General features: G+C 45.3%; 1 protein-coding gene across 1 annotated transcript in view; it reads left to right on the top strand.

The window, feature by feature from the left end:
• VIPR2 (vasoactive intestinal peptide receptor 2) overlaps window positions 1-19,550 on the top strand; it is a 216,299-nt gene that overhangs the window by 165,957 nt on the left and 30,792 nt on the right. Inside the window, exon 5 of the mRNA XM_073677673.1 lies at window positions 4,057-4,154. Coding sequence (XP_073533774.1) covers window positions 4,057-4,154 — 98 coding nt within the window. The remainder of the gene's footprint in view (window positions 1-4,056; window positions 4,155-19,550) is intronic.

Genomic DNA, 19,550 nt, shown 5'->3' on the forward strand with positions numbered 1-19,550 from the left:
TCACTTCTGAGAAAAAATACTGACCGAATACTGATAGTGGGGCCATGGTCTTACCCATAAACCCATAAACCAGCTGCACATTAGCAATCAATTTCAAGCCATAGTGATTTGTGATAAAACCGCACAGTACTGTCATCTTCACACACACATCAGCTGTGCCATGGCCACTGTGGGGAACTCACCCTAATGGGTTAACGGATTTCTTTAATTTATCAATTTTATTTTTGGGTGAAAAAAACAATCTCTGACTTCACCTTACTGTAGTTTTCATTAATAGATATTTATTTACTGTTGTGATGATAATAGTTTTATTTCCTGTTAATAGTGACGTCATTTTGTGCCGATAACTGAATGATTACCAATTTGTTATTGAGTGAGTGGCAGGCACATCATATACAGATACAGAATTAAAACAGACATTCCTGATCTGAGCTCATCAGCCTCATATATATCTATGAGACTGTACAGCTTGGATCAGGAGATCCATTGGCAATCTGGGAAATAATGGTCGGAAATCAGACCATGATACTTGGACTTCGGTATTTAACTTAAAAGAGAACCTGTTTGCAAGATTCTTTAACTTAGTCTCCGCACACCTACAGTAGCCTGCCTGACAGCTCCTCAGTATCCCTCCTCTGCTGTTGCTGAGATATCACACTGCTCATGACAAGCTGCAGCTGTCAGTTGTATCGTGGTTTGGGGCAGTAGCCTTGGAGGAGGTACTCATCTTCCACACTCTGGCACGCTACATGAAAACAGCTGTCCTGACTGGGTGTGTGTGGTTGTATCACTGCTGTGGACACCTTCAGGTTCAGCTCTTTCACAATTCTTGTGGCATCGGACCCCTTTAAATCCATGGTGAGGAAACCAGACAAGTTTGTAAAAATAAAGACCCTGTTAATGACAATAAGACTTATGTACAGAGGTTAGCAGGACATAAACTTGCTGCACAATACAGAGACACATTCTTATTGATTCTGGATGGCGGCACTATACTTGTGTTGAAGTTGAACAACAGGAAAAATTGAATAACTCTATCTTCCTGGTACAGAGCCACAATGGTCAATGTGTTTCGCTATGACCACTGCACTCAAACTGCATTCTAGGGCCCCACAGGTCAATATGTTTCGATGTAGCCACTGCACTCTTGTGAAACAATGGAAGGGAGCTCTCACTAGCTACCACCTTACTGACGTGACGCAGCCTGGCCGACCCTGCCTTCCTTTACGGTTGGTTTCTAGGTCTGCTAACACTACTGCTTCCTTTTGCTTTTCCAGTACTTAAGTGCCCTAGACTTACCTGTTATGAGGTACTGCCCCCACTGTAGAATTCTTGCTTAGACTTGCTCCCTTCCCTTGTCTCGGCTGTTACACACACCTAGTAATGAAAACCTTCCTCTGAGGGTGACATTCCTTGAGTCCTGCTTACTAACTACTCACTAACTCCCAGGAACTAACACACAGGTCCCTATTACTTCTCCCCAACTATGGGCCGGCCCTACAGTTAACCCTGTCACCCCTGACTATCAGGAAATACAGCCTCCAGGAAAATAACACATACAATACAGTACATTTTCATACATTTAAACCACAGGGGTCTCCAGAGAGATGTTACGCCATCTTCTCCACTTACACCTTCACACAGACAGGCTGATTGAGCAGAGACTGATTATATTTGGACCCGTGAGCTATAATATTCTATAGCTGAATAATCATCTTAATATAAGTATTATATAGCCATCCTGTCACGGATTTTAAAAGTAAATACACCAGCCTCATCAGGTAAAGAGATCTATTTAATAATGTATGTAGTTTGTATTCTGAAATCTGGTGAAAAGCAATCGGCATTATAGAAGAGAGATCTTCAAGACGTCTATCTAGCATTAACTCTACTATTGGATCAATGGCATTCAAAATCAGCTCATATAAAATACAATAAAAATATAATAATAGTAATAATAATAAATGATAATTAAAAATTGTTTATGATCTGGTAAAAAATAACTGTAATTTTCATGCACTCAAAAAATTCTGATCCGAGTCACTGTTTTTGCAGTTTGGAAAAATGCCATGAATTTTATGTTTGCTATACAAGCTCTGCATTGCTCTTGTGTTTATTTCCTACAAAAATGAGAATGGGAAAATGCATGAAAAAAAATGCCAAAGTATGCTACTTTAGGAAAAAAACACCAGCTATAAAATGCACAGAAATGTGTCTGCTTTTTTGTCAATATCTGGTCAGCACTATGTATAAAACTGTCCTCACAAACAAGAGCAATAGACTCTATTATTTACTTTACTTAGGAAAAAAAAGTCCAGCAAAAAGTGAAGAAGCAAAAACAAAAAAACATTGGGCTGGAAAAATGTCTAGCAACAAAAGCACTTAGTATTTTCTCTAGTTATTTACAAGTGCTTCTCACAAAATTAGCATATCATCAAAAAGTTAATTTATTTCCGTTCTTCAATACAAAAAGTGAAACTCATATATTATATAGAGTCATTACAGAGTGATCTATTTCAAGTGTTTATTTCTGTTAATGTTGATGATTATGACTTACAGCCAATGAAAACACAAAAGTCATTATCTCAGTAAATTAGAATACTTTATAACAACAGCTTGAAAAATGATTTTAAAATCCGAAATGTATGTTCAGTAAATGCCCTCAATACTTGGTTGGGGCTCCTTGTGTATCAATTACTGCATCAATGTTGCGTGGCATGGAGGCGATCAGCCTGTGGCACTACTGAGGTGTTATGGAAGCCCAGGTTGCTTTGATAGAAGCCTCCAGCTCATCTGCATTGTTAGGTCTGGTGTTGCTCATCTTCCTCTTGACAATACCCCATAGATTCTCTATGGGGTTAAGGTCAGGCGAGTTTGCTGGCCAATCAAGCACAGTGATACTGTTGTTTTTATACCAGGTATTGGTACTTTTGGCAGTGTGGACAGGTGCCAAGTCCTGCTGGAGAATGAAATTTCCATCTCCAAAAAGCTTGTCGGCAGAGGGAAGCATGAAGTGCTCTAATATTTCCTGGTAGACAGCTGCACTGACTTAGGTCTTGATAAATCACAGTGGACCTACACCAGCAGATGACATGGCTCCCCAAACCATCACTGATTGTGGACACTTCACACTAGACCTCAAGCAGCTTGGATTGTGGCCTCTCCACTCTTCCTCCAGACTCTGGGACCTTGATTTCCAAGTTAAATGCAAAATTTACTTTAATCTGAAAACAACACCTTGGACCACAGAGCATCAGTCCAGGTCTTTTTCTCCTTGCCCAGGCAAGACGCTTCAGGCGTTGTCTATTGGACATGAGTGGCTTGACACAAGGAATGCGACACTTGTAGCCCATGTCCTGGATACGTCTGTGTGTGGTGGCTCTTGAGGCAATGACTCCAGCAGCAGTCCACTATTTATGAGTCTCCCCCAAATTTTTGAATGGCCTTTTCTTAACAATCCTTTTAAGGCTGTGGTTATCCCGGTTGCTTGTGCACCTTTTCCTACCACACTTTTTCCTTCCACTCAACCTTCCATTAATATACTTGGATACAGCACTCTGTGAACAGCCAGCTTCTTTAGCAATGACCTTTTGTGGCTTACCCTCCTTGTGGAGTGTGTCAATGACTGCCTTCTGGACATCTGTCAAGTCAGCAGTCTTCCTCATGATTGTGGAGCCTACTGAAACAGACGAAGGGACCTTTTTAAACTCGAAAGAAGCATTTGGAGGTGTTTTTTGTTAATCATTCTAATTTACTGAGATAATGACTTTTGTGTTTACATTGGCTGTAAGCCATAATCATCAACATTAACAGAAAAAACACTTGAAATAGATCACTGTGTTTGTAATGACTCTAATATATGAGTTTCACTTTTTGTATTGAAGAACTGAAATAAATTAACTTTCTGATGATATTCTAATTTTATGAGAAGCACCTGTATCATGGCGTTCCTATTATGAAACAACATTTTTCTCCAAAATGTTTTGTACTATCTAATTTTTGTCCCAGTGGTTAGTTTACTTGCCTTTACTGAATGTATTGTTATTGTATTTACAGCTTTCGTTTTACGTAATAGTGAAGGCAATATACACACTTGGGCACAGTGCCTCTCTGGTAGCTCTCACCATTGGAAGTGCAATTCTTTGTTTATTTCGGTAAGTACCCAAACTCATAGGTTGTGGGACATTGTATGAAATACTAGGCTTCGTGTTTGGTAAGTGCTTTAAATGGTTACACAAATATACTGGAGAAAAAGTAATTCAGACATATAGGGTGCAGTCAGACGGCGGTATAACGCGGACGATGATTGTATCGCAATGCTCGGACTGACCAGCAGCTCTACTGATCCGAGCGTGACAGCTGCATGGAAGTACAGGCTGTCACACTCAGGTCAGGAGAGCCGTGGCCAGTCCGAGCATTGTGATACAAGTGTTATACGACAGTCTGACTGCGGCCTTACCAAAAGTTTCATGAAGGATAAGTTCTGGTTTTGATGATGATAATGTTTTTTTCAATAACCACAAAAGCCCTTATTGGGGACCTGTCACACTGACCATGAAATCTGATCTGCCAACAGCACGGGATAAAGCAGGAGGAACTGAGCACAATAATATAATCATGGTTTGTATGAAAAGATACAGTATAGCTTGTATTTTATTCATTGAAGTCCCTGCTCATTCTGGTCTTAAAGGGAATCTCTCAGCAGGCTTTTGCTACCTTATCTGAGAGCTTCATAATGTAGGCAAAGAAATTCTGAATCCAACGATGTATCTGTAGCACCCCGAGGACTCGGCTGCTACAGGGGTAGTGCACCTCGAGCCAGAGGTGTGGTATTCCACTCCCGGGTAAGGATGGAGTGTGGGACTGAGCTCAGCTAGCTGCATGCACTACACTCATCCCATTTCCGGGGGACAGATCAATGGTACTCCCACTAGGTGAATGTGCAGGTACGACAGTGTCTGTCCCTGGCTGGAGTGGGAGGGGGGGTGGAACATCCCAGTAGTGTAGGGGCAGATAGGGGAGGGGCTCTGGGCATAGAGATAGGAGCCCATTGGGTGCTAGTCACCTGGGCTCACACATAGAGGGAGTATATATGGTGGGCACCATCTTAGGACAGGGTGAGTGAGTCAGTCAGTCTGAGGAGAAGCAGAGCGGAGGAGCTCAGCCAGGAGGGCTGACAGGGAGCTGTGGCTCCGGCTGGGCCCAGCTCCAGGGCCAAGCCTGCAGTGGAGAGAGAGGAGGAAGAAAGGCCCAGAGACGCAGAGCCAGAGGGAACCCTGAGATCCCACAAGTTACCGGGTGAAGGGTTGGCGGAAACGGGTACCGGAACCCAAACTGGTGGAGGCTAATGATCATCAGCCAGGAACCGGAGGTCGTGGTCAAGTTTTGCCACGACCCTCACCATATCCACCAGGAAGGCACACCACGAGTAGGGTCAGGAAAGCCAGAGAAGGTTTAACCACCAAGAGGCCCGAGGGAGCCGGACAAAGGTGGATCCCTGGTGGGGACGGCCAGCAGAAAGAGAGAGAGAGGGGAGCTCAGGACCACGCTCCGGAACTGCCTGGGGGTTAGCCGAGTCCCGCACCTGGTGAACGCAGTACGGCTCGGGTGGTCACTCCCGGCCGAAGTGACTGAAGTACCATCTGTGAGTAAAAACCCTGAAACTGCACCATACGATTCTGACTCTCCTTGCTGCACCATCACAACCCCCATCGTCTACACCTGCTGCCCTGAGGCCATACCCCTCCCGTTGGGGGTTATACCATCCCCGCTGCACCATCCTTCCACCGGCCTCAGCGGTCTGCCCTGCAGCGGCAGCTCCAAAGCTGCATTCAACGGGTGGCGTAGTCATCCAACATCTACTGCTAATAGACTCGCCACTTAGTTTGACTCCCTGGGCACGGACCGGGTCACCGCCACGAGACTACTACCCCCATCTGATCCGGCTCCGGGTAAGCCCCCGTGCGCGCGATGCCGCACGACACAGAAGGCCCAGGGGCGCGTCAACTTTTGGCGTAGTCGGCAGGATCACGTGCCCGCAACCACCGGGTACTGCGTGCCTGAAGAAAAGTTCATATTTACCGTAAAAAGAAGTCTCCCGCCAATTCCGGAGGGTCCCCGCCATCGGACGCCATCTCGGATCGTTTCCCGCCGTTTGCCCGCCATCTGCAGTCTTTTCCCGCCATCCACAGAGTTTCCCGCCATTGGGAAGCGGTTCCCGCCATCTGAGAAGATTTCCTGCCCTGGCAGAGCGGACGCCATTATGGGCGTGCCAGAGGGTGGCAAGAGGCCACCTCCCATCGTGGGCCAGGACCAAGAATGGCGCCAAAAACGAAGACCGCCCCCACCAGCAGAGACTGCAATGATTGAGATGTCCATCAGCGTGGGGGGTCTGCCCCTGGAACTGACAATCACCAAATTGCCCCAGGACCGCCCTCAATGGGGGCTGATACAGAACAAAACAGAGAAGATGGGTGCAGCCTGGAGGAGTCTGGAGAAGCCGTACCCGGAGATGGAGGGAGAGTCAGGCAGCACCGACCCTGTGGTCAGGAGCCTGTTGCAAGCTACCACTCCACAAGACCTGGTGGAGATCCTGGCACAGCTCCCCCGAGACCGGGAGCGTGCACAGACCGCGCTGGAGGGCCTCGCACGGAGGATGGCCCAGGTGCAGCGAGAAACGCTGACGGAGTGGAGCAGGGAGATGGCCCAGCAGGCTGGAACCCGCCAGCAAAGGACACCACCCGCAACGAGGAGCACGCCTGCCCCTGAAGCCGGTGCGGAAGGGATGAAGGCCGGAGACGACGCCGTGGAAGGAGCTGAAGAGACGGAGGCAGGTAAAGGGGACGTTACTACCCCAAGCCCAGCAACCATAAGCCTGCCCCAGCTCCCCGTCGCAGAGCCCGAAATCCCACCGACCGTGCCCGTTGCTGCACCGCCACCGCTCCAGACTAGGCCTCAAGCAGTAGCCGCGGCCAAGCCCCCTGTGACGTCACGCGCCTCAACCCCGAGCGCGGCCAAGCAGGAGATGCCACCGGCCTGGTCGCAGGGCCGAGTACCCCCGGGCGCCGCAGTTCCAACAGAGCCCTCTATCTCCACCAAGTCACTGGCCTGGTCGCAAGGTCGAGTACCCCCGGGCGCCGCCGTCTCCGCAGTGCCCTTCACCTTTAAGGTGCCACCGGCCTGGTCACAAGGCCTGGTGAATCCGGGCGCCGCTGCCATCACCGCGCCCTCAACCCTCAAAGTCCTGCCCTTGGGTGAAGACCTGTTCGCCCAGCATGCTTGCCCGGATGGGCAGCCCTTTGAGTGGCCACCGGAGTACTACCATCCCCGACTCCGGAAGGAAGGGCCCCTGTGTGTGCCCCTGATCCCGGCTCCGGCACCCGCCAAGATCACCCCACTCCCGTTGGAGGAGGCGCAGTTCGCATGGGACCCCACTGGAGAAAACCTCATCGGCTTCACCCAAGAGACCCGGGCGGCCGCAGCCGCAGCCGAGCGTGCGGAGTGCTGCCGGCAACAACTGGAGGTCTTCGACAGGGAGCGGCGAGAGAGGCGGGTCCGCGAGGAGCGGCTGCAAGTTCAGAGTGCGGAGCAGAAAAGCCGGATCCGGCGAGACCGCCGTGCGGCCCACGGTCCCCGCGCCACCGGGACCGTAATCAAGTTCCAACTGGAGCACGGTTGGGGCTTTATCCGGGATCACCGAACCCCCGGCGACGTCTTTGTCACCCGCAGGGATGTCGAGTCTCATCTGCCGGAGGGACATCGCGGACGTGACCTTTACCTGGGTGACGAGGTCACTTTCACCCGGCACCAGTGTGCCAAAGGACCGTACGCCCTTCATGAACACCGGTTGACGGAGGAAGAGCTGCGGTATGAGGAGAATCAAGAGGACCTGGACGGGTTTGAAGATTACCCTCAGGAAGGAGCAGGAGGACGCCGTTACTGAAGTACGGTAAAGTGGAACTGTACATAGTTACCCGTAAGGTACTTGTCATGCTGCTAGAGTAAAGTGAGTTCCCCGTTGGGACAAGTGTGAACTGTTACCTGCGTCCCCTATTCCCACTGACCGAGGACTGAGAGCGGTCGTTCTTTCCCTTTACCTGGCCGAGGACTGAGAGCGGCCATACCCTGTATATAGTTGCGCTTTCTAAAGCGCCCCCTACCGGTTTTAAAGAAAAACTGTTTTTCTACAAGTGACTGTTGCACTTTACCTGGTCACAAGTTGCACGGTGGCCAGGGATCAAGAATGTTTCTTATGAAAAAGTTTTTATTATGCTAAAAGAGTTAATGATATTTTATAAATTTGTGTGTTCGTAATGTTTTATACTTGTAACGTTAAAAGAGAAAAGTACCTCCCATAAAGGGATGAGTGAAAGTTAAAATATCTTATATGTAAGTGCACTTTAAAAATTTTTTGTATGTTTGTATGTTTTGCTCTTTTACAGCCCGAGGACGTGCTGTGGTTTACCAGGGGGGAATGTAGCACCCCGAGGACTCGGCTGCTACAGGGGTAGTGCACCTCGAGCCAGAGGTGTGGTATTCCACTCCCGGGTAAGGATGGAGTGTGGGACTGAGCTCAGCTAGCTGCATGCACTACACTCATCCCATTTCCGGGGGACAGATCAATGGTACTCCCACTAGGTGAATGTGCAGGTACGACAGTGTCTGTCCCTGGCTGGAGTGGGAGGGGGGGTGGAACATCCCAGTAGTGTAGGGGCAGATAGGGGAGGGGCTCTGGGCATAGAGATAGGAGCCCATTGGGTGCTAGTCACCTGGGCTCACACATAGAGGGAGTATATATGGTGGGCACCATCTTAGGACAGGGTGAGTGAGTCAGTCAGTCTGAGGAGAAGCAGAGCGGAGGAGCTCAGCCAGGAGGGCTGACAGGGAGCTGTGGCTCCGGCTGGGCCCAGCTCCAGGGCCAAGCCTGCAGTGGAGAGAGAGGAGGAAGAAAGGCCCAGAGACGCAGAGCCAGAGGGAACCCTGAGATCCCACAAGTTACCGGGTGAAGGGTTGGCGGAAACGGGTACCGGAACCCAAACTGGTGGAGGCTAATGATCCTCAGCCAGGAACCGGAGGTCGTGGTCAAGTTTTGCCACGACCCTCACCATATCCACCAGGAAGGCACACCACGAGTAGGGTCAGGAAAGCCAGAGAAGGTTTAACCACCAAGAGGCCCGAGGGAGCCGGACAAAGGTGGATCCCTGGTGGGGACGGCCAGCAGAAAGAGAGAGAGAGGGGAGCTCAGGACCACGCTCCGGAACTGCCTGGGGGTTAGCCGAGTCCCGCACCTGGTGAACGCAGTACGGCTCGGGTGGTCACTCCCGGCCGAAGTGACTGAAGTACCATCTGTGAGTAAAAGCCCTGAAACTGCACCATACGATTCTGACTCTCCTTGCTGCACCATCACAACCCCCATCGTCTACACCTGCTGCCCTGAGGCCATACCCCTCCCGTTGGGGGTTATACCATCCCCGCTGCACCATCCTTCCACCGGCCTCAGCGGTCTGCCCTGCAGCGGCAGCTCCAAAGCTGCATTCAACGGGTGGCGTAGTCATCCAACATTTACTGCTAATAGACTCGCCACTTAGTTTGACTCCCTGGGCACGGACCGGGTCACCGCCACGAGACTACTACCCCCATCTGATCCGGCTCCGGGTATGCCCCCGTGCGCGCGATGCCGCACGACACAGAAGGCCCAGGGGCGCGTCATATCACTTAGTTTATTTGGTGCAGCAGTTGCGATACTACTTTAGACTTAGCAATGCAGCAGGGCTGAAGAAGCTATCTCCGCCCACACCAGGCTCGCTCTATAGACAGTGAGCTGCTTATCACAGAAAAGGGAGGATTCAGACCGGGGCTTACGCTAGTCACAGTAATATTAATCACCAGGTGCTTAATGCATCAATCTAAGTAAACTACAGCACACAAGCGGACATGTGATACATCTTTGAGTTCAGTGTTTTAACCCCTACCTCATGCTGTCCAGAGATTACATAGCAAAAACCTGCTGACAGATTCCCTTTAACAGCCAAGAGGAGGTAGACTTAATGAGTGATTGACTGTTATCTCTGTAAGCACAGTTATACAGGGACCTGTCTCAGCCCATAACTGGCCAAGCGGCATTTCTGTCCACTTCTTGTGTGTTGTGGATGCGACTAGGGAGCAGAGACCAGCAGTGACTGAGTAGCTTTAGAATGGTACCTGTAGGCAATCAGCGAGATTTTTTTTATATATATATACATATATATATATGTATATATATATATATATGTATATATATAAAAAACCCTCGCTGATTATATATACAGTACAGACCAAAAGTTTGGACACACTTTCTCATTTAAATATTTTTCTGCATTTTCATGACTATGAAAATTGTACATTCACACTGAAGGCATCAAAACTATGAATTAACACATGTGGAATTATATACTTAACAAAAAAGTGTGAAACAACTGAAAATATGTCTTATATTCTAGGTTCTTCAAAGTAGCCACCTTTTGCTTTGATGACTGCTTTGCACACTCTTGGCATTCTCTTGATGAGCTTCAAGAGGTAGTTACCGGAAATGGTCTTCCAACAATCTTGAAGGAGTTCCCAGAGTTGCTTAGCACTTGTTGGCCCTTTTGCCTTCACTCTGCGGTCCAGCTCACCCCAAACCATCTCGATTGGGTTCAGGTCTGGTGACTGTGGAGGCCAGGTCATCTGGCGTAGCACCCCATCACTCTCTTTCTTGGACAAATAGCCCTTACACAGCCTGGAGGTGTGTTTGGGGTCATTGTCCTGTTGAAAAATAAATGATGGTCCAACTAAACGCAAACCGGATGGAATAGCATGCCGCTGCAAGATGCTGTGGTAGCCATGCTGGTTCAGTATGCCTTCAATTTTGAATAAATCCCCAACAGTGTCACCAGCAAAGCACCCCCACACCATCACACCTCCTCCATGCTTCACGGTGGGAACCAGGCATGTACAGTCCATCCGTTCACCTTTTCTGCGTCACATTAAGACACGGTGGTTGGAACCAAAGATCTCAAATTTGGACTCATCAGACCAAAGCACAGATTTCCACTGGTCTAATGTCCATTCCTTGTGTTCTTTAGCCCAAACAAGTCTCTTCTGCTTGTTGCCTGTCCTTAGCAATGGTTTCATAGCAGCTATTTTACCATGAAGGCCTGCTGCACAAAGTCTCCTCTTAACAGTTGTTGAAGAATGTGTCTGCTGCTAGAACTCTGTGTGGCATTGACACGGTCTCTAATCTGAGCTGCTGTTAACCTGCAATTTCTGAGGCTGGTGACTCGGATAAACTTATCCTCAGAAGCAGAGGTGACTCTTGGTCTTCCTTTCCTGGGGCGGTCCTCATGTGAGCCAGTTTCTTTGTAGCGCTGGCTGGTTTTTGCAATTGCACTTGGGGACACTTTCAAAGTTTTCCCAATTTTTCAGACTGACTGACCTTCATTTCTTAAAGTAATGATGGCCACTCGTTTTTCTTTACTTAGCTGCTTTTTTCTTGCCATAATACAAATTCTAACAGTCTATTCAGTAGGACTATCAGTTGTGTATCCACCAGATTTCTGCACAACACAACTGATGGTCCCAACCCCATTTATAAGGCAAGAAATCCCACTTATTAAACCTGACAGGGCACACCTGTGAAGTGAAAACAATTTCCGGTGACTACCTCTTGAAGCTCATCAAGAGAATGCCAAGAGTGTGCAAAGCAGTCATCAAAGCAAAGGTGGCTACTTTGAAGAACCTAGAATATAAGACATATTTTCAGTTGTTTCACACTTTTTTGTTAAGTATATAATTCCACATGTGTTAATTCATAGTTTTGATGCCTTCAGTGTGAATGTACAATTTTCATAGTCATGAAAATACAGAAAAACCTTTAAATGAGAAGGTGTGCCCAAACTTTTGGTCTGTACTGTATATATATATATAATATTAATTAAGCCTGAAACATAATTTTCAATACTTTAGTTTCCCAGGAAAACGCCTATACCCCGTTTCTGACATAAGACATAATAATACTTCGTATGTCAGGTTTATGGGAGAAGGTCATTTTGTCCAACTACTGCAATTCTGTTGTATTGCATCATATAGAACAAGAGATCAAATGATCACTCATCTCAAGTCCCCTAAGGAGACTAAAAAAAAAAAATGGCAAAAGTTTTAAAAAAAATATGTAAAAATATATAAATGTTCAAATCACCCCACTTTTCCACTATTAAATATAAAGGTAAAGAAAACAAGAAAATAAGCATATTTGCTATAGCCATGTCCAAACAAATTTAAATCTATCAAAATGTAAAATTAATTAACCTGAATGGTAAACATTGTGATGTGAAAACAAAATCGAGACGCCATAATTGCTTATTTTTCAGTCGCCACACCTCCCTGAAAAAAATACAAAAAAGTGATCAAAATATGATATTTAACCCAGAATGATATCAATAAATTTTCAGCTACATACACGGAAAAAAACAAGTCCTGACATAGTTCCACCGATGGAAAAATAAAAACATTATCGGTCTCAGAAAATGACAACACTGAAACCACGTGCACATGTTCAATATTTGGTCAATGTTTTACATCAGTATTTGTAAGCCAAAACCAGGAGTGGAACAATCAGAGAAAAGTATCATAGAAACACGTCACCACTTCTGAATTTTTTACCCACTCCTAGTTTTGGTTTACAAATACTGATGTAAAAACCTCATCAAATACTCAACATGTGCACGTGGCCTAAGGCTATGTTCCCACAAAGAGTTTTGATGAGTTTTTTTATGCTAAGTATCTTTGAAAAGACGCAAGAAACCTATTTTGCTTAATAGGTGCCTAAATGCTGCAGAAAATGTGCAAAATAAAAAAACTCACTAAAAGCTCCTTGTGGGAATGTAGCCTAATCAAATATTAAAAAAAAAATCCACATTTTTTTGAACAATTTTAAATAAAACACTGTATATGTTTGGTTTCTCCTGGTGCATCAAAAGCAACAAACACAGAATTGTTCTTTTTCACAATTTACACCGCACTTGGAATTCTGTTTCCATTTTTCAGTGCATTGTATGGTAAAGTGAATAGAGTTACTCAAAACTACAAGTCATCCTGAAAAGTTAAGCCCCCTTCTGGCTATGTTGAATGAAAAATAAAAAAAAAATAAAAGTTACGGATCTTGGAAGAAGGCGAGGAAAAAAAACAAAAGAGCAAAAACAAAAATTGCCCTCAATGGAAAGATTTTTTTGGATGTGCTGTAATTCCAAAACTGACATTATTTCAGCAGTCTGTGCTCTAAAACTGTGTTGCAGCGGAAAGTTTCGATCCCTAGTAGTCATCTTACAATTGTCTTCCATCATGATCACCCACATGCAAACAAACATAATGTACACAAACAAAAACATCTCAATTATACTCTATGAGGCTGCACTATACTCTGAGGCTGCATTATACTCTGTGAGGCTGCATTATACTCTGTGAGGCTGCATTATACTCTGCGTGGCTGCATTATTCTCTGTGGGGCTGCGTTATATTCTATAGGAGCTGAATTAAACTCTGTGGGGCTGCATTATACTCTGTGAGGCTGCATTATACTCTGTGGGGCTGTATTATACTCTGTGGTGCTGCATTATACTCTGTTGGGCTGCATTAAATTCTATGGGAGCTGAATTATACTCTATGGGAGCTGCATTATACTCTCTGGGAGCTGCATTATACTCTATAGGCGCTGCACTATACTCTATGGGGGCTGCATTATACCCTAGAGAAGCTTCATTATACGCTATAGGGCTGCATTATACTCTATTGAGGACTATGGGCAGTGCATTATACTATGTGTACTATGTGGGGAGTGCATTATACTCTATGGAGAACTATGGGGAGTACATTATACTATATTGAGGCCTATGGGAAGTGCATAGTACTACTTGAAGGACTATGCAGAGTGCATTATACTACATGTACTATAGGGGGAGTGCATTATATTATATGGAGGACTATGGGGAGTGTATTATACTATATGGAGGACTATTGGCTGTGCATTATACTATATGGAGGACTATGAGGTGTGCATTATACTATATGGAGGACTATGGGGTGTGCATTATACTATATGGAGGACTATGGGGTGTGTATTATACTATATGAAGGACTATGGTGTTAGAACCCTACTGTTTGTTTTTTCCATCTTGTGTTTTGCGACCATGTGACCATCTGCCTTTATATTCCAGCTCCGCCCTTTTCGCTGTGCTGGACTTCAGTGTTGTTTGACTGTTTTGGAAGGTGCTAGATTTCCTATTCAGGCTTTCACAGATCATAAGAATTTGATCTATCTGGATGCTGCCAAGCGCTTGAATGCCTGTCTAGCTAGGTGGGCACTTTTTTTTTATAGGTTTCCTTTTTCTGTTACCTATATCCCTGGTACTAAGAATGTTAAAGCCAATGCTTTATCTCGCAGCTTCTCTCCTACGGTCGGTGCCGAGGAGGAGGAGAGCATTTTACAGAAAGGAGTTGTGGTGGCGACTTTGGACTCCGTTTTGGAGAATGGGATTCTGAAAGCTCAAGATGATGCTCCATCTAACACTCCCCATGGGAGGTTGTTCGTGCCTAGAACCTTTAGGAGAGATTTGTTTGTGGAGTGTCAGTTGGCAGGTCATCCAGGAATTTCTGAGACTAAGAGACTTATCAGTCGCAGTTTTTGGTGGCCTGGATGGCAGAAAGAAGTCATCAAGTGGGTGCGTCAATGTACTGTGTGTGCTAGGTCAAAGGCTTCACATACTCCTGCTGTGAGGTTGCTTTGCCCTCTGGAGGTTCCTAGTGCGCCTTGGACGCATCTCACAATGGATTTTATTACTGATCTGCCTGTGTCCGAGGGTTTTACTGGCATATGGGTGGTCATGGACCGTTTTAGTAAGATGTGTCATTTGGTTCCATTCATTAAGTTGCCCTGCGCCAAGACTCTCACTAAGGCGTTTGTTCAGGAGATTGTCAAGCTTCATGGCGTTCCCACGGATATTGTTTCTGATAGAGGACCTCAGTTTGTGGCTTGCTTTTGGCGTGCTTTTTGTGACAGGTTGGGAGTTCATTTGCCATTTTCATCTGGTTATCATCCTGAGTCTAATGGACAGACTGAAAGAAAGAACCAGGATGTAGAACAGTTTTTGCATTGTTTTGTGGCGGACAATCAAGAGGTGTGGTCTGAGTTTCTGCCTCTCGCAGAATTTGCTCTTAACAATCATACATCCTCCTCAGCTGGGTGTTCTCCTTTTTTTGTTGTACTGGGAGACATCCGTCTTTTGGTTCGTTCCCCAAATTGGGGTCGGCGGTGCTGGTGGAGGAGAATTTATCCGGTGATTTGGAGAGAGTTTGGACTAATGTACGTTGCAACCTTCAATAGGCTAACAAGAAGTCCAAGAAGTATTTTGACAGGAAACGTAAGGAGGCTTTGTTTATTGTGTGTGACATGGCTTGGTTGTCCTCAAGGAACTTGCGGTTGAGGATTCCCTCTAAAAAACTGGGTCCTAAGCTTGTGGGTCCATTTAAAGTGCTTCAGGTTGTTAACCCGTCTGCGGTTAGGTTGGATGTCCCTACTTCCTGGAATATTAATCCTGTGTTTCATGTTTCCTTGTTGAAAAAAACTGATGTATCTGATAGGGACGCCACTGTCACAGTTCCTCCGGTGGTGGAAGACGGCGAATATGAAATTTCTCGTATCTTGAATTCTAGATGGCATAGAGGGAGATTACAGTATCTCGTCTCCTGGAAGGGTTTCGGTCCCGAAGATAACTCCTGGGTAAGGGCAGATGATGTCTCTGCTCCTAGGCTTGTTAGAGCTTTCCACAAGAGGTTTCCAGATAGGCCTGGGCCTGGAGGATCCGGAGGATCCTCATAAAAGAGGGGGTACTGTTAGAACCCCCCTGTTTGTTTTTTCAATCTTGTGTTTTGCGGTCACGTGACCATCTGCCTTTATATTCCAACTCCGCCCTTTTGGCTGTGCTGGACTTCAGTGTTGTTTGACTGTTTTGCTAGCCAGGTGCTTTTGTGCCTTTCTCTGTCAGTTCCCTTGGTCCTTCTGGGACCTCTAGTACCTTTTTGTCAGTTTATTTTTTTGTGTTCTGCAACAACTTCTCTGTTTAGGAGGTGTCCCATTTTTGTTCCAATACTTAGTTCTTTTAGGGACCCCTTCACTTATGCTATAGGTCTTCGTTCAGACAAGCCAAGGACTAAGGCGGGTCTGTTCGTTAGGAACAGGCAGCCCGCTACATCGTAGGGATTCAGCTTAGTCTTGCTGTAGGGATAGCTTTCCCCCCTCTTTCCTTAGTACTTTTTGCAGATCATAACATATGGGGAGTGCATTGCACTATATGGAGGACTATGGGTAGTGTATTAAACTGTATGAAGGACTGTGGGGAGTGTGTTATACTATATCAAGGACTATTTGGAGTGTATTGTACTATATGGAGGACCATGGGGAGTGCATTATACTCTATGGAGGACTATAAGGAGTGTATTATACTATATGTAGGACTGTGGGGAGTGTATTATACTATATTAAGGACTATGGGGAGTGTATTATACTATATGGAAGACTATGGGGAGTGTATTATACTATATGAAGGACTATGGGGTGTACATTATACTATATGGAGGACTACGGGGAGTGTATTATACTATATGTAAGACTATGGGGAGTGCATTATACTATATGGAAGGCTATGGGGAGTGTATTATATTATTTGAAGGACTATTGGGTGTGCATTATACTATATGGAGGATTATAGGGAGTGTATTATAATATATGAAGGACTATAGGGAGTGTATTATACTATATGGGGGACTATGGGGAGTGTATTATACTATATGGAGGACTCTGGGGAGTATATTATACTATATGGAAGAATATGGGGAGTGTATTATACTACAGTGCCTTCTAAAAGTATTTGCCCCCTTGAACTTTTCTAACTTTTGCCACATTCTGGCTTCAAACATAAAGATATGAAATTCTAATTTCTTGGGGAAGAATCAACAACAAGTGGGACACAATCGTGAAGTGGAACGAAATTTACTGGATATTTTAAACTTTTTTAAAAAATTAAAAACTGAAAAGTGGGGCGTCCAATATTATTCGGCCCCTTTACTTTCAGTGCAGCAAACTCACTCCAGAAGTTCAGTGAGGGTCTCTGAATGATCCAATGTTGTTCTAAATGACTGGTAATGATAAATAGAATCCACCTGTGTGTAATCAAGTCTCCATATAAATGCACCTGCTCTGTGATAGTCTCAGGGTTCTGTTTCAAGTGCAGAGAGCATCATGAAGACCAAGGAACACACCAGGCAGGTCCAAGATACTGTTGTGGCGAAGTTTAAAGCCGGATTTGGATACAAAAAAGATTTCCCAAGTTTTAAACATCTCAAGGAGCACTGTGCAAGCGATCATATTGAAATGGAAGGAGTATCAGACCTCTAAACTTTCATCTCGAACAAGGAGAAGACTGATCAGAGATGCAGCCAAATGGCCCATGATCACTCTGGATGAACTGCAGAGATCTACAGCTGAGGTGGGAGAGTCTGTCCATATGACAACAATCAGTCGTACATTGCACAAATCTGGTCTTTATGGAAGAGTGGCAAGAAGAAAGCCATTTCTCAAAGATATCCATAAAAAGTCTTGTTTGAAGTTTGCCACAATCCACCTGGGAGACACACCAAACATGTGGAATAAGGTGCTGTGGTCAGATGAAACAAAAATCGAACTTTTTGGCCACAATGCAAATCGATATGTTTGGCATAAAAGCAACACAGCTCATCACCCTCAAAACACCATCCCCACTGTCAAACATGGTGGTGGCAGCATCATGGTTTGGGCCTGCTTTTCTTCAGCAGGGACAGGGAAGATGGTTAAAATTGATGGGAAGATGGACGGAGCCAAATACAGGACCATTCTGGAAGAAAACCTGTTGGAGTCTGCAAAAGACCTGAGACTGGGACGGAGATTTATCTTCCAACAAGACAATGATCCCAAACATAAAGCAAAATCTACAATGGAATGGTTCAAAAATAAACATAGCCAGGTGTTAGAATGGCCAAGTCAAAGTCCAGACCTGAATCCAATCGAGAATCTGTGGAAAGAGCTGAAAACTGCTGTTCACAAATGCCCCCCATCCAACCTCAATGAGCTCGAGCTGTTTTGCAAGGAAGAATGGGCAAGAATTTCAGCCTCTCAATGTGCAAAACTGATAGAGACATACCCCAAGTGACTTGCAGCTGTAATAGCAGCAAAAGGTAGTGCTACAAAGTATTAACTCAAGGGGGCCGAATAATATTGCACGCCCTACTTTTCAGTTTTTAATTTTTTAAGAAAGTTTAAAATATCCAATAAATTTCATTCCACTTCACGATTGTGTCCCCCTTGTTGTTGATTCTTCCCCAAAAATTTGAATTTTATATCTTTATGTTTGAAGCCAGAAATGTGGCAAAAGGTAGAAAAGTTCAAGGGGGCCAAATACTTTCACAAGGCACTGTATATAGAGGACTATGGAGAGTGTATTGTACTCTATGGAGGACTATGGGGTGTGATTTATACTATGTGGAGGAGTATGAGGTACATTATACTAAACGAGCAAAATGCTGCCTATTCATCTGGTAATTAAATTGTTTATGCCGGAACAAAAATTATTGTTCTCAGCAGCACATCACCCGGTGAAAACTGCAGATGTGCTGCTGATAACATGATACTGTATGGGGACAGAGTGATCTCCTAGTGATCGTTCTGTCCCTATCATTCTTCCTCAGCCACTGTAAAGAGTCTGGTGTCATACAGCTTCAATATTGTGGATTAACGCTGATTTACAGTGGGTACGGAAAATATTCAAACTCCTTTAAATTTTTCACTCTTTGTTTCATTGCAACCATTTGGTAAATTCTAAAAAGTTCATTTTTTTCTCTTATTAAAGTACACTCTGCACCCCATCTTGACTGAAAAAAAACAGAAATGTTGAATTTTTTGCAAAAACTGAAATATCACATGGTCATAAGTATTCAGACTCTTTGCTCAGACACATATTTAAGTCACATGCTGTCCATTTCTTTGTGATCCTCCTTGAGATGGTTCTACTCCTTCATTGGAGTCCAGCTGTGTTTAATTAAACTGATAGGACTTGATTTGGAAAGTCACACACCTGTCTATATAAGACCTCACAGCTCACAGTGCATGTCAGACCAAATGAATCATGAGCTCAAAGGAACTGCTCAAGAAGCTCAGAGACAGAATTGTGGCAAGGCACAGATCTGGCCAAGGTTACAAAAGAATTTCTGCATTACTCAAGGTTCCTAAGAATACAGTGGCATACATAATCCTTAAATGGAAGAAATTTGGGACCACCAAAAGTCTTCCTAGACCTGGCCATCCAGCCAAACTGAGCAATCATGGGAGAAGAGCCTTGGTGAGAGAGATAAAGAAGAACCCCAAGATCACTATTACTGAGCTCCAGAAATGCAGTAGGGAGATGGGAGAAAGTTCCACAAAGTCAACTATCACTGCCGCCCTCCACCAG

Source organism: Phyllobates terribilis, unplaced genomic scaffold (assembly GCF_046119375.1).
Source record: "Phyllobates terribilis strain yellow unplaced genomic scaffold, ASM4611937v1 Scaffold_4__5_contigs__length_816908805, whole genome shotgun sequence".
Lineage (NCBI taxonomy): Eukaryota > Metazoa > Chordata > Amphibia > Anura > Dendrobatidae > Phyllobates > Phyllobates terribilis.